Raw genomic sequence first — 13,055 nt, 5'->3', positions numbered from 1 at the left:
TCCATTAGGAAATCCGTTACTAATTTTTTTTTTTATTCAGTGACGGATTAAATTTTGTCTCTAAAAAATCCGTCACTAATGTTGTTTTTTTTATTCAGTGATGGATTTTCTGAAGGATTTTTTAGAGACAAAATTTAATCTGTCACTAATTTTATTTTTTTATTCAGTGAAGAAAATTGTGACGGATTTTTTAGAGACAAAATTTAATCCATCACAAACTTCAATAAATGGTAGTTCCTCACAAAAATTAAAATTCCCTCACAAAATTTGTCACAATTAGTGACGCTATTTTTTTCGTCACAAAAATTTGTCACAAATATTAATTTTTCTAGTAGTGATATGCTGATAGTTGTAGTTGTTGATAGTTTCTATATTTATATATACATATGTTGATTCTTTTCACTAGCTTACCCTTGCTGTTTCCATGTGGTTTGGACTGCAATGATCATACTGTGTATGGGAGCAGAGCAGGGATAGGTTAGTGTCTTGAGGCAGGTCTGCAACTGGCAGATGGAGTGGATATTTGATGTTTTGTTGTTTTCGGCTACTTATTGTAGCTATTTTGATGTATTTTGTACATTGATTTGAGCCCCAGGCTAGACATATGTGTATATACTTTATATTATATGTATGCTCTATTCTGTGTGGTGCTGTGTGGTTTGCTATGTGACGGCTAGGCGGGTCGTTACACTTTTATGGTATCAGAGTAGTTCGAGTCTAGTGGAAACTCTTTGGGAGTGGTTCCTTTAGGCTTTTGTTGTGTTGAACTCTGTGTTGTGTTGATTGTTATGCTGATTTCTTGTTGTTTGGTTTAGTTATTGTATACTGAAGGTGTTGTTACTTTTGTAGACAATGACTAGAACCAACAAGCAGAAAGCCCGTGCCATGGAGATGATGGCTATGGCTATGCAACAGTAGAATGCCTACTTTGCTAGGATGAATGCTGATAGAGCTACAGCTGGTGTAGCAAGACTAGTGGGGTCACAGGAGAGCCGGGATCTTGCTGAGTTTCGTAAGTGTCATCCTCCGTAGTTCAAGGGTGATGCAGACCCAGAGGTAGCTGACCACTAGATTTGTGAGCTAGAGAAGATCTTCACCGTGTTGGGATGTTCTCAGGAGAGGAGGCTAGCATATGCTGTTTACATGCTGGTTGGGGAGGCTGAACATTGGTAGAGGTGCACCCACCATATGTTGGTTGCTAGAGGAGTGGTTGTAGACTGGGAGTGCTTCAAGAGAGTATTTCTTGAGAAGTATTTCCCCGAGAGTGTGAGGCATGCTAAGGAGGTTGAGTTCATGCAGTTGCACCAAGGAGGGATGTCGGTGTCTGATTATGCAATGAGATTCGAGCACCTGGCTCGTTTCTATTCGCAAGCTATTTCTGAGGCCTGGAAATGCAGGAAGTTTGCTGAGGGTTTGAGACAGGAGTTGAAGAGGGTGGTGGTGCCTATGGCCATCACTGAGTTTCTGGCCTTGGTTAAGAAGGCGAAGGTTGTTAAGTAGTTGAAAGGTGGCAACCGTGTGATGAAGACTGCTGAGGGACCAGCTGGGTCTAAGAAAGGTGGAGGTCAGAGGAAGCCATATGATAGGCCCCAACCACAACAAGGGGGTCTTGTCATAAGGCAACCTGCTGATGCTGCTCGAGGTGGAAAACAGGGTAGAGGTGCCATTCTCTGGTGTTACACGTGTGTTGGACCCCATTTTGTTCGGGATTGTCCACACATGGAGAGCCGGTGTTTCAGGTGCCATCAGATGGGTCACAAGTCGACCAACTATCCCGCCAGAAACAAACCAGATAGGGGTGCTCAGAGGGGTGATAGACCTGTTATTGCTGGGAGGGTGTTCGCCTTGACTAGGGCTAAAGCTTCTACTTCTTCGACCTTATGAAGGGAAGGATAAAGCTGCTGGTAAGGATGTGATGATTCTCTTTGATTCTGGAGCTTCTCATTCCTTTATTTCTTATGCATGTGCTGCTATGCTGGGTGTGCTGGTATGTGATTTGGGGTTGAGACTGTTAGTGTCGACGTCGGCTTCTACTTCAGTAGTTTCTTCTGAGCTGTGTGCTGGTTGTCCAATTGTTGTGAATGAGAAAAGGTACAAGGTGAACTTTATCTGTTTGCCTTTGGTGGATATTGACATAATCTTAGGGATGGATTCGTTGTCTGCCAATCGTATCCGTATAGATTGTGCCAATAGGCGGTTGATCTTTCCTCAGGTGGAGGATGAGCTGTTGATTTAAGCTGGCCAAGTTGAATCATTAATGAGAGATGGAGCAGAGTGTTGTATTCTGTTTGCTTCTATGAGTGTGGAGACCGAGAAGGTCATTGCTGAGATTGATGTTTCAAAGGAGTTTGCTGAGGTGTTTCCAGATGAGGTGCCTGGGTTGCCTCCTACTAGGGAGATGGACTTCAACATTGACTTGGTTCTAGGTGCGGCACTAGTGTCGGTTGCTCCCTGTAGGATGGCCCCAGCTGAGCTGGTTGAGCTGAAAAGTCAGTTGGAAGACTTGCTAGAAAAGCAGTTGGAAGACTTGCTGGAAAAGCAGTTGGTGCGGTCGAGTGTATTTCTGTGGGGTGTTCCCGTGTTGTTGGTGAAGAAGAAGGATGGAGGTAGTCGACTGTGTGTTGATTACCGGTAGTTGAACAAGTTGACCATTAAGAACAAATATCCACTTCCCCGGATAGATGACTTAATGGATCAGTTGAAGGGAGCATCAATATTTTCTAAGATTGACTTGAGGTCAGGATATCACCAGATCAGGGTGAAGGAGGGTGACATACCTAAGATCTCTTTCAGGACTAGGTATGGTCACTATGAATATGTTGTGATGCCGTTTGGTGTGACCAACGCCTCGGAGGTGTTCATGGATTACATGAACAGGATCTTCCGGCCATTCTTGGATAAATTTTTGGTGGTGTTCATTGACGACATCCTTATTTATTCAAGGATCCCAGAGGAGCATGGAGAGCACTTGAGGTTGGTGTTGGAGATTTTGAAGGCGAAGCACTTGTACGCCAAGCTGTCTAAATGTGAATTCTGGTTGGAGGAGGTGAAGTTCTTGGGCCATGTTATTTTAGCTGAGGGGATTGTTGTTGATCTGGCTAAGGTGAAGTCGGTGTTACAGTGGGAGCGTCCAAGAACTGTCACTGATATTCAGAGTTTTGTGGGTCTAGTAGGTTACTGTAGGAGGTTCATTGAGGGATTCTCCAAGATAATACCGCCTCTAACCCAGTTGACAAGAAAGGATCAACCTTTCATTTGGACAGATGCTTGTGAGCTGAGTTTTGATGATCTGAAGAAAAGGTTGACTACTTCTCCTGTGTTGGTGTTGCCCGACTCTGGTGAGCCCTTTGATGTGTACTGTGATGCTTCTCACCAGGGTTTGGGGTGTGTGCTGATGCAGAACAGGAAAGTAGTGGCATATGCTTCAAGGCAACTGAAGAACCATGAGAGGAATTATCCCACTCATGACTTGGAGTTGGCGGCGGTTGTTTTTGCCTTGAAGATATGGAGGCATTATCTGTATGGTGCTCGGTTCAGCGTCTTCAGTGATCACAAGAGTCTGAAGTACCTGTTTGATCAGAATGAGCTGAACATGAGGCAGAGACGATGGATGGAATTTCTGAAGGATTATGATTTTCAACTGATGTATCACCCTGGAAAGGCCAATGTTGTGGTAGATGCGCTGAGTAGGAAATCCATCCACATGTCTAGTATGATGGTGAAGGAGCTGGAACTGGTAGAGGAATTCAGAGATTTGAATCTTTGTGTGGAGCTAGCTCAAGATCACATTACTTGTGGGATGACTACCATAACTAGTGAGTTCTTGAGACAGGTTGGACTAAAGCAGTTACAGGATGTCGAGTTGGTGAAGCTTCTTGGTTTGTTGGGTACCGAGAAGGAAGTGGGTTTTGAGCTGGGCGGAGATGGGATTTTGAGGTTTATGGGCAGAATTTGCCTACCTCATGATGCTAAACTGAAGAAAGTTATGATGGAGGAAGGCCACAAGAATAGACTTAGCATACATCCTGGTGTCGCAACCCGAAAATTTCCGATCTCGCGACTAATGGTTTATACATCCTTTTAAAGATCTCATCAATTAAGGAATGCCCGGACGCCAGAATAATCCTTAATCAATGGTTTTGAAAATAGGTTCTTAGGAGTCGCCACCAATGTTTTACTCAAAACATTGGAAAAAGAAAATATTTTTAAAAGGTCCAATAATGGCCTTGATAACCAAAATTGGGTTCGGGGGTCGGTTACGTGTAGGGAAGGTATTAAGCACCCCTACAACGCCCTTAATCGATACCCTATGATGAAGTTAACATTATAAACAACAATAATATAAATATTAAATCCCCTTTTATTGATAATTATTTACATGCTTGAAATTTAAATTATACAATTAATCCTAAAATGTCTACATGATTATTTTTATTATAACAATATTTATTATAGAGAAGAAATAAATAAAAAAGGGAGAAAGAGATTAACTGAAATACCTCTTGAATGAGCTCTATTGAATCTTCAAAACAGGAATATTTTAGGTTCTTTGTGGCAACCTTTCACACTACAATGTCTCACAAAATCTCAAGAAATACAAAAGAGAGGGGGAGTGAGAAAAAGAGAGAAATTTCGTACTCTAAGGAGTCTGGACGAAATTTTGGAGTCCTGAAAAATGAGCCCAAGCTGTCTATTTATAGACTTTAGAAAGGGTCCAGAACGGCCTGTTCCAAAATCGGAACGGCCCGTTCTAGATATGGTCGTTACGTGCAAATTTTGTAACTGGAACGGCCTGTTCCGAAATTGGAACGGCCCGTTCCAGAGACAAGATCAACACGTCTTTTGGGATACTGGAACGGTTGTTCCAAAGAAAGGTTTTTAGGCCTTTTTCTTAACTTGGAACGGCCCGTTCCAATTTGAGAACGGCCCATTCCAATTTAGGATTTTTGGCCCTTTTAGAAACTTGGAATGGCCCGTTCCAAATTGGGAACGGCCCGTTCCGGTTTTGGAACAGCCCGTTCCAGTCTTCTAAAGTCAGCTTGTTTGGGCTTTTGGGCCCTCTAAAATCCTGTCCCGTTGTTTGCATGCCCCCAGATGAAATTAGGTGTCTACAACTGCCCCTCTTTACTTGTCCTTTGGAATAGCTGTGTTGTTTTTCCAAAGGCAAGTAAAGATGTAGACGTTTCGTCCGGGTCTTCTTCTCGTCTCTGTGCTGATGCTTCTACGTTGCTTCCCTATGATAGGTGTATTTGCTCGTATCATTACCTTTTAGAGCAGCTGAGTGTTGGGTTGCATACTCTATAAGGTAACAAGGGTAACAAACTATACACCTGATCTTCAATCTTCGAGTAGAAGCTCCATTGTTTCTCTTGTGATAGTGAGGTGAAAACTCAGATCTTCACTCTTGTTTTGACAATAGATACCTTCACATTGTTTCCTTCGGGTAGACGGTGTTCCCTATATCCTTTCCCCTTGGAGCAACCGAGTGTTGGGTTGTATGCTCTGTTGGGTGTCAAGGATGGTAAACCGAAACATCTAGGCTTCAAGATCCATGTGAATGCCCCATGTCGCTTTTTGTTTCCGAATCTTCTCCTTTACTTCAGCAGTGTAGATGCCCCCCACACCATTTCTTTCGGGTAGATGGTGTTTACCTGTATCCTTGTCCCTAAGAACAACTGAGCGTTGGTTTATATGCTTCGTCGGGTGATAAGGATGGTAAACCGAAACATCTAGGCTTCTGGTCTTGATGTAGATGTTTCCTACTGCTTCTGCTTGTCTCATGGTAGTGTGTTTCTTTATTTGTGGCTTGTTAAAGAGAGAGTATATTCTGAGCTCAGCCTCTCCAAGCTAGACTGATATTTAGGGCTTCAGCCAGCCCACTGCTAGTTTTAGGGTCTAGCAACCCTTACCGATCTTGTACTAGTTTTAGGGATCTAGCAACCCTTACCGATCTTGTACTAGTTTTAGGGATCTAGCAACCCTTATCAATCTTGTACTAGTTTTGGGGATCTAGAAACCCTTACCGATCTTGCACTAGTTTTAGGGATCTAGCAACCCTTACCGATCTTGTACTAGTTTTAGGGATCTAGCAACCCTTACTGATCTTGTACTAGTTTTAGGGATCTAGCAACCCTTACTGATCTTGTACTAGTTTTAGGGATCTAGAAACCATTACCGATCTTGTACTAGTTTTGAGGATCTAGCAACCTTTTCTGATCTTGCACTAGTTTTGGGGATCTAGCAACCCTTACTGATCTTGTACTAGTTTTAGGGATTTAGCAACCCTTACTGATATTGTACTAGTTTTGGGGATCTAGCAACCCTTTCTGATCTTGTACTAGTTTTGGGGAACTAGTAACCCTTACTGATCTTGTACTTGATGTCTTCTTGTGGGTGTTGTGGAATGAAAAGACTGCCCCTAAGTGAATGGGCAAGAGATGTTTGATGTGCCCCTATGTTGGTGGGCAGAGAAGTAGACGGTTGACAGGGATTCCAATGTTTCCCCTGCCACTTGAGTATTGTGATGCCTCTCCAGGCGCCTGCTTGTGGTAGGTTTTTTTTAATTTCATTTTTTATTTAGCTTCGGCTTTTTCATAGTTAAAGCTTGCCTTTTTCTGTTATTTTTCTAAATGCGTCGGCTTTTTCAACATTTACGAAGCTTGCCTTTTTCTGTTTTATCTTGTGTTTTCATCATTGGTGGAGGGATCCCATCCCATGATGATGTTATTTGCTGAATCTTTATTAATGAGTATTATTTCGGAAGCCACTCCTGGCTTTGGTGAGGAAACCATTCCTAGTCTGGCATTCTCTTGGATCATCTTTCATTTGGTGAAGAAGTGAGGCGTGGTGGCCTCTTCATGCTTATAAACTTGCTTGTTTGGTCAATTCCATTCTATTCCACTGTTGATATGTCTTTGCTTAGTGAGCACATAGAATTACTTGGATTTTCCGTTTGGCACCGCTTTGGCTCATGCTCGGCTATTTTGCTTTTACGATTGCCTTATCCTAATGACTCCTTCTGACCCATAGCAAGTAGAATACATGGATGCATGGATGCAATAAAAATGCAAGACAAGAATGATTCTTTTATTTATTCCATTTTTTTTGTGTAACGCCCTTCCATATGCCCCTACCTCATATGCATGAAATGTAGTTTATGCTCATGTGTTTAGTCCTAAACATGCAATTCAATTTTTTTTAATGTCAGGAAATTAACCTGTTCTCATTAAGGTTAATGATGACGATTCCTTTTTATCCATGCCAATCTTGATTATTGTCGGGATATATTCTTTTGAAATCAAGGTTTCAGTGGCTCCTTGGTTATCTAGTCGATGTATAGTCAAGCGTCTTCCAAACTCTTTTCGGAGACGCCTTGGCCCTCCCTCTGCGAGTATTCACTGTGCATTTTCCGTGTATCTTTTCGGTAACATTTTAATGCCATGAGGGTCAAGAGAAAAGAAGAAATGGGATGTTTGTATTTTTTCAGAAGGGTTGTTAGAATGAGTGTTTTTTTTTCAAAAGGGTTTTTTAGAAGAATGGTTGGCCAAGGTAGGCTTTGGTATTTAGGGTTGTTAAACAAAATGTATTTACTACAAGGAAGTTATCGTTGTGTATTAATCTTTTTGGAAAGTGGAGTGATGACTTGGGCTTGTGCTCTGATTGAATGATCCCTCCTGAGTCGCCTTTTGGTTTTCAACTCAGGTCGCTACTTTAATGTCCTAACTTTTGCCTAGGTTACTTTGGATGTGTTTCCTAGCAGACATTTTTCTTTTGATCCTTAATTTTGCCTAGGTTGCCCTTTTTGATTGTGAGCCCCTAGCGGATTTTGCCCTAATTTTGCGTAGCCCCCCTTAGTGGGTTTCTACCAGGCTTTCATTTTTGCAACGTTTGTATGGGACACCCTATTTTATGAAACCCATTCATTTTTGGATTCCTGATTGTTTCTTTGTTATCCTTTCCATGCTATTATTGAGTAACATCTTTGTCGTAAATACATCTTGTTTATTAAGGGTTAATGGATGAGGCCTAGAGTGAATATTTTAAAGGGAGAAGAGGAATAAAAGAATGTTATGACATTTAAAACAGTACTTCCAATTTACACGTGCCCTTTTAGCAAAGCTCGGAGGCCCGGGCATGCCCCGAGTTCGTGATTCGTACACAGAGAGATTAACCGAGGTTGCCCCCTAGAGAGGCATGGTTGACGATTGGTTGAACTACATTAGGAACACATTCCCACTTGCTTGAATGTGGGTGTTTCGACTTCGGAGTGAAACCTTTATGAATTCTTGCTTTCTAAAGGGAATACTCAAGCTGCCTTTCGATTTTCAACTCAAACAGACATTGCTTTTTTTTTATGTATCCCTAACTTTTGCATAGGACGTATCCTATCGGGATTTTGATTCTTTTACTAATTTTTGCCTAGGACGCCCTTTACGGGTTTTCGTCCTAGCGGGTTTTTGTCATGCAATGCCTTTATTTTTCAATTGGGTTTTGTTGTAATTTCCTAAAAGCAAGGATTCATTCATTCTTGATCATTCCTCCTATCCCAACAGTTGTCATTTCCGCATGGGGAACACTCGGTGTTTGAATCGTCAATTTGGGCATGTCATGCCCCTCAGTCTTCTTGCACAATTACTGGTTTTTAAGTGCTTCCAATTTGATGTATCGAGTTTGCACTTGATTACCAGTGATCTCGCACAAGTTAGGTTTCCCTTTTTATTCTTATTTATTATTTACCAGGAAGACATGTTATCTATATGAAGTGCAAAATAGAATTCAAAGATGATTGAGAAATTCAACAAATATCATTCTCATTGATTTGTTTGTTTAGAGAACATTCTTTGTACAAGATCTTTCGGTGCACTTTGATGATGTTGTTGCAGGCTATAGAAGTTCATGCTCGAATGATATCCCTATAGACATGCTTACTCGTTTGTTGATTTGCAATTAATCTTCGCTTCTTCTCAGATTCTCTTCTTGTTATTCCCATCAGAAGTAACTGTCAATAGGATCTTCAGGTTCCCCACTATTTTGGTGATTGCCAAAATTTTCATCTTTATTGATGAGTTTGATGAGTCAGAGAAGAAAGATGCGGTTTAGAGTGATTTGATAATGAATTGGAGGTGTAAGGGTGCTTATTATCAAACTATGTTCTTTTGAAGCAAATTCTTTTTTCTTTTTTTGTTTTTTTTTGCTTCAATTTCCTTTTTCTTTTTTTTTACGTGCCTCTTTTTCGAAATTTCAAATAATCTTCTATTTGAATTGAGGAATGACATCTTTCTAGATTGGAAGAAGTCTGAGAAGATGTAGACTTTGCCTTCTTTTGAAAGGATGACGAGAGTTCAAAGTCTAGTAGGCCTCCTTAGTATAGGGGCCCACGATTCTTGTACTTTAGAATGTTCTCCTTTCTCAAAAATCTTTGCATACTATGTGTCTTCCATTTCTAATGAATGTATATGCTAAACTAAAAGATGCATGATATTTGTTTTCTACCTAAATTTTATCATGTTTTTGACTAAGGGTTATGATGCATGATTTTTTTTTTTTGCTATATTTTTTTTTGTTGAAATAAACTATCCTATATGATGCTTTGAGGTTTGGGTATATAGAATGGAGTTAAAATTTTATCATATTTTTTTTATTAATATTTATTTGTTTGTAATTCTTATCCATTTGAAATAAATAAACACAAACAAATGCAACACACATATGCTCAAATAAATGTACACCTGCGAACAGTCATGTTTAAATCTTTGGTCTGTGGTCCCTGCAAGAAAAGTGCATTGTATAGGATAGTTCTAATCTCACTGGTCTTAAGGCCCCCAAGGTGCCCCCATTATAGGGACCCAGTATCTCTGTCGCCGTCACCTGGCAAACTCTAAGGTCTGTCGCAGTATTTCGGGCTAGAGTAACTGGTTATCACCTTGAGTATGATTTCCGACAAGGCTTGCAGGCTCCAAGGCCAAACTTGGGCCGGTCGTACGTCAACCACTCCCTATGTTTATTACTCTCATGCCCCCGGGTGTAGGGGGAACTATTGTGTGCAAAGGATTGTGTACAATTTTTATTCCAAACAAATACTGAATTTAAACAGATAAAAAAATATTAAAGCCAAACAAATAAAGCAAACAAAGTAAAGGGGAAAAATATTTTAATTATTATTTTTATTTTATTAACTTCATCAATTAAATGGGCCTGACCCTCTTTAAACGTCCCTAGTGAAGTCGCCATCTGTCGCAACCCGAAAATTTTCGATCTCGCGACTAATGGTTTAGACATCCTTTTAAAGATCTCATCAATTAAGGAATTCCCGGACGCCAGACTAATCCTTAATCAATGGTTTTGAAAATAGGTTCTTAGGAGTCGCCACCAATGTTTTACTCAAAACATTGGAAAAAGAAAAGATTTTTAAAAGGTCCAATAATGGCCTTGATAACCAAAATTGGGTTCGGGGGTCGGTTACGTGTAGGGAAGGTATTAAGCACCCATACAACGCCCTTAATCGGTACTCTATGACGAAGTTAACATTATAAACAACAATAATATAAATATTAAATCCCCTTTTATTGATAATTATTTACATGCTTGAAATTTAAATTATACAATTAATCCTAAAATGTATACATGATTATTTTTATTATAACAATATTTATTATAGAGAAGAAATAAATAAAAAAGGGAGAAAGAGATTAACTGAAATACCTCTTGAATGAGCTCTATTGAATCTTCAAAACAGGAAGATTTTAGGTTCTTTGTGGCAACCTTTCACACTACAATGTCTCACAAAATCTCAAGAAATACAAAAGAGAGGCGGAGAGAGAAAAAGAGAGAAATTTCGTGCTCTAAGGAGTCTGGACGAAATTTTAGAGTCCTGAAAAATGAGCCCAAGCTGTCTATTTATAGACTTTAGAAAGGGTCCAGAACGGCCCGTTCCAAAATCGGAACGGCCCGTTCCAGAGACAAGATCAACATGTCTTTTGGGATACTGGAACGGCCGTTCCAAAGAAAGGTTTTTAGGCCTTTTTCTTAACTTGGAACGGCCCGTTCCAATTTGGGAACGACCCATTCCAATAAAGGTTTTAGCCCCTTTTTTATAAGCTTGGAACGGCCCGTTCCAATCTTGGAACGGCCCGTTCCAATTTCGGAACGGCCCGTTCCAATTTAGGGTTTTTGGGCCTTTTAGAAACTTGGAACGGCCCGTTCCAAATTGGGAACGGCCCGTTCTGGTTTTGGAACAGCTCGTTCCAGTCTTCTAAAGTTAGCTTGTTTGGGCTTTTGGGCCCTCTAAAATCCTGTCCCGTTGTTTGCATGCCCCTGGACGAAATTGGGTGTCTACACCTGGTATGACTAAGATGTACCAATACCTCAAGAAGACTTTCTGGTGGTCTAGTATGAAGAGGAACATTGCTGAATATGTGGGGGGCTGTCTGGCTTGTCAGAAGGCGAAGGTGGAGCATTATAAGCCGAGTGGTTTGATGCAGCAGATGTAGATTCTAGAGTGGAAGTGGGATAGTATCACTATGGATTTCATTGTGGGGTTGCCTAGGTCGGCTAGGAATAGTGATGCTATCTGGGTAATTGTTGATCGGCTGACCAAGTGTGCACATTTCTTGCTTGTCAACATCAAGTGGTCCTTGGAGAAGCTGATGCAGTTGTATGTGAAGGAAATAGTACGTTGCACGGGGTGCCTTCCATTATTATATCAGACAGAGATCCGAGGTTCACTTCTAGATTTTGGCAAAGTCTACATCAAGCCTTAGGCACGAAGCTGAAGTTGAGTTCTGCTCATCATGCACAGACGGATGGTTAGTTAGAGAGGACAATCCAGTCCTTGGAGGATTTGCTGAGGGCTTGTTTGTTAGACCACTTGGGAAGTTGGGAGGAAGTCCTACCGCTGGTGGAACTCACTTACAATAATAGCTTTCATGCTAGTATTGGGATGACGCCGTTTGAGGCTTTGTATGGTAGGAGGTGTAGGACTCCTCTATGCTGGTATCAAGATGGTGAGTCAGTAGTTGTAGGGCCGGAGCTGATCCTACAGACTACTGAGAAGGTGAAGCTGATTCAGGAAAGGATGAAGACTGCTCAAAGTAGGTAGAAATCTTATGCTGACAAAAGGAGAAAGCCTTTGGAGTTTGTTGAAGGGGAGCATGTGTTTCTGAAGGTGACCCCAACCTCTGGTATGGGTAGAGCGCTGAAGGCAAAGAAGTTGACACCTAGGTTTGTTGGTCCCTATTAGATCATCCATCGTGTGGGTCCAGTTGCTTATCGGTTGGCTTTGTCACCGTCTCTCTCAAACCTACACGATGTGTTTCGTGTATCCCAACTGAGGAAGTATCGCCATGACCTTGGGCATGTGGTTGAGTTGGATGATGTGCGGGTGAAGGAGAATCTAACTTTTGAGAAGTCGCCGGTAGCTGTGGTTGATCACAAGCTGAAGGAGTTGAGAGGCAAGTCCATTACTTTGGTGAAGGTGTTGTGGGATGCAGCTACTGGTGAGGCTACTTGGGAAGTTGAGCAACAGTGCAGGGAGCGGTACCCTTTCCTATTCCCAAGTAAGTCTATTTTTGGGGACGAAAATTTCTGTTGTTGGGGAGGTTGTGAGACCCCATTTCCGCTTCCCCTTTTCTCTCCCTCACTTTCACTCTTACTTTCTTTGCCTCCATTCTGTCTTCTGAGTTTCCTTCCTTTCCTTGCTCTGTCTAGTTGCTGATTAAGTGTGCTGGAAGCTAGCTGAGGGTGTGCACCTCTCCTTCTCCGTCTCTTTTCTCCGATTCATCTCCCTCTTCTTCATCATTTTCTCTTCCCGAAGCTCGGAACCTTCTCCACCGAGGTAAGGGAAGCTAGGTTTTGTTGGATTGTGTGAAAATGAGTTTAGAAACTCATGAGTTGTTTGATGTTGGATGATTGTTGGCTGAGTTTGAAGAAATTTCATTTTCGGGGTTTCGGGTGAAAATTTGGGGATTTTCATTATTTAATGGTTGCATGTCTTTAAAGTTGTGGTTTTTGTGTCGTGTGATGAAAATGTGGAGTTTTGGATGGTTTGCATGTTGATT

The 13,055-nt window shown here is 41.3% G+C and overlaps 1 protein-coding gene across 1 annotated transcript; it reads left to right on the top strand.

Moving 5' to 3' along the window:
* The first annotated feature begins 1,521 nt into the window (after nt 1-1,521).
* LOC145950407 (uncharacterized) lies at nt 1,522-2,236 on the top strand. Its single transcript, XM_083061494.1, has 3 exons — nt 1,522-1,810; nt 1,854-2,098; nt 2,213-2,236. Exons 1-3 carry the CDS (start codon nt 1,522-1,524, stop codon nt 2,234-2,236), a joined length of 558 nt encoding a protein of 185 aa, XP_082917620.1.
* The last annotated feature ends 10,819 nt before the right edge of the window (nt 2,237-13,055 follow it).

The sequence above is a fragment of the Cajanus cajan genome, chromosome 8, assembly GCF_000230855.2.
Source record: "Cajanus cajan strain Asha chromosome 8, NIPB_CcT2T_4, whole genome shotgun sequence".
NCBI classification, from domain to species: domain Eukaryota; kingdom Viridiplantae; phylum Streptophyta; class Magnoliopsida; order Fabales; family Fabaceae; genus Cajanus; species Cajanus cajan.
Note: the sequence above shows the minus strand (reverse complement) of the source record. Positions and strands in the feature narration are given on the sequence as shown.

Coding starts and splice junctions, on each gene's coding strand:
- LOC145950407 (XM_083061494.1), top strand. CDS start 1,522: ATGAAGACTGCTGAGGGACCAGCTGGGTCTAAGAAAGGTGGAGGTCAG. Junction 1,811..1,853: donor AGATAGGGGTGCTCAGAGGG/GTGATAGACCTG, acceptor CGCCTTGACTAG/GGCTAAAGCTTCTACTTCTT. Junction 2,099..2,212: donor TGAATGAGAAAAGGTACAAG/GTGAACTTTATC, acceptor ATCTTTCCTCAG/GTGGAGGATGAGCTGTTGAT.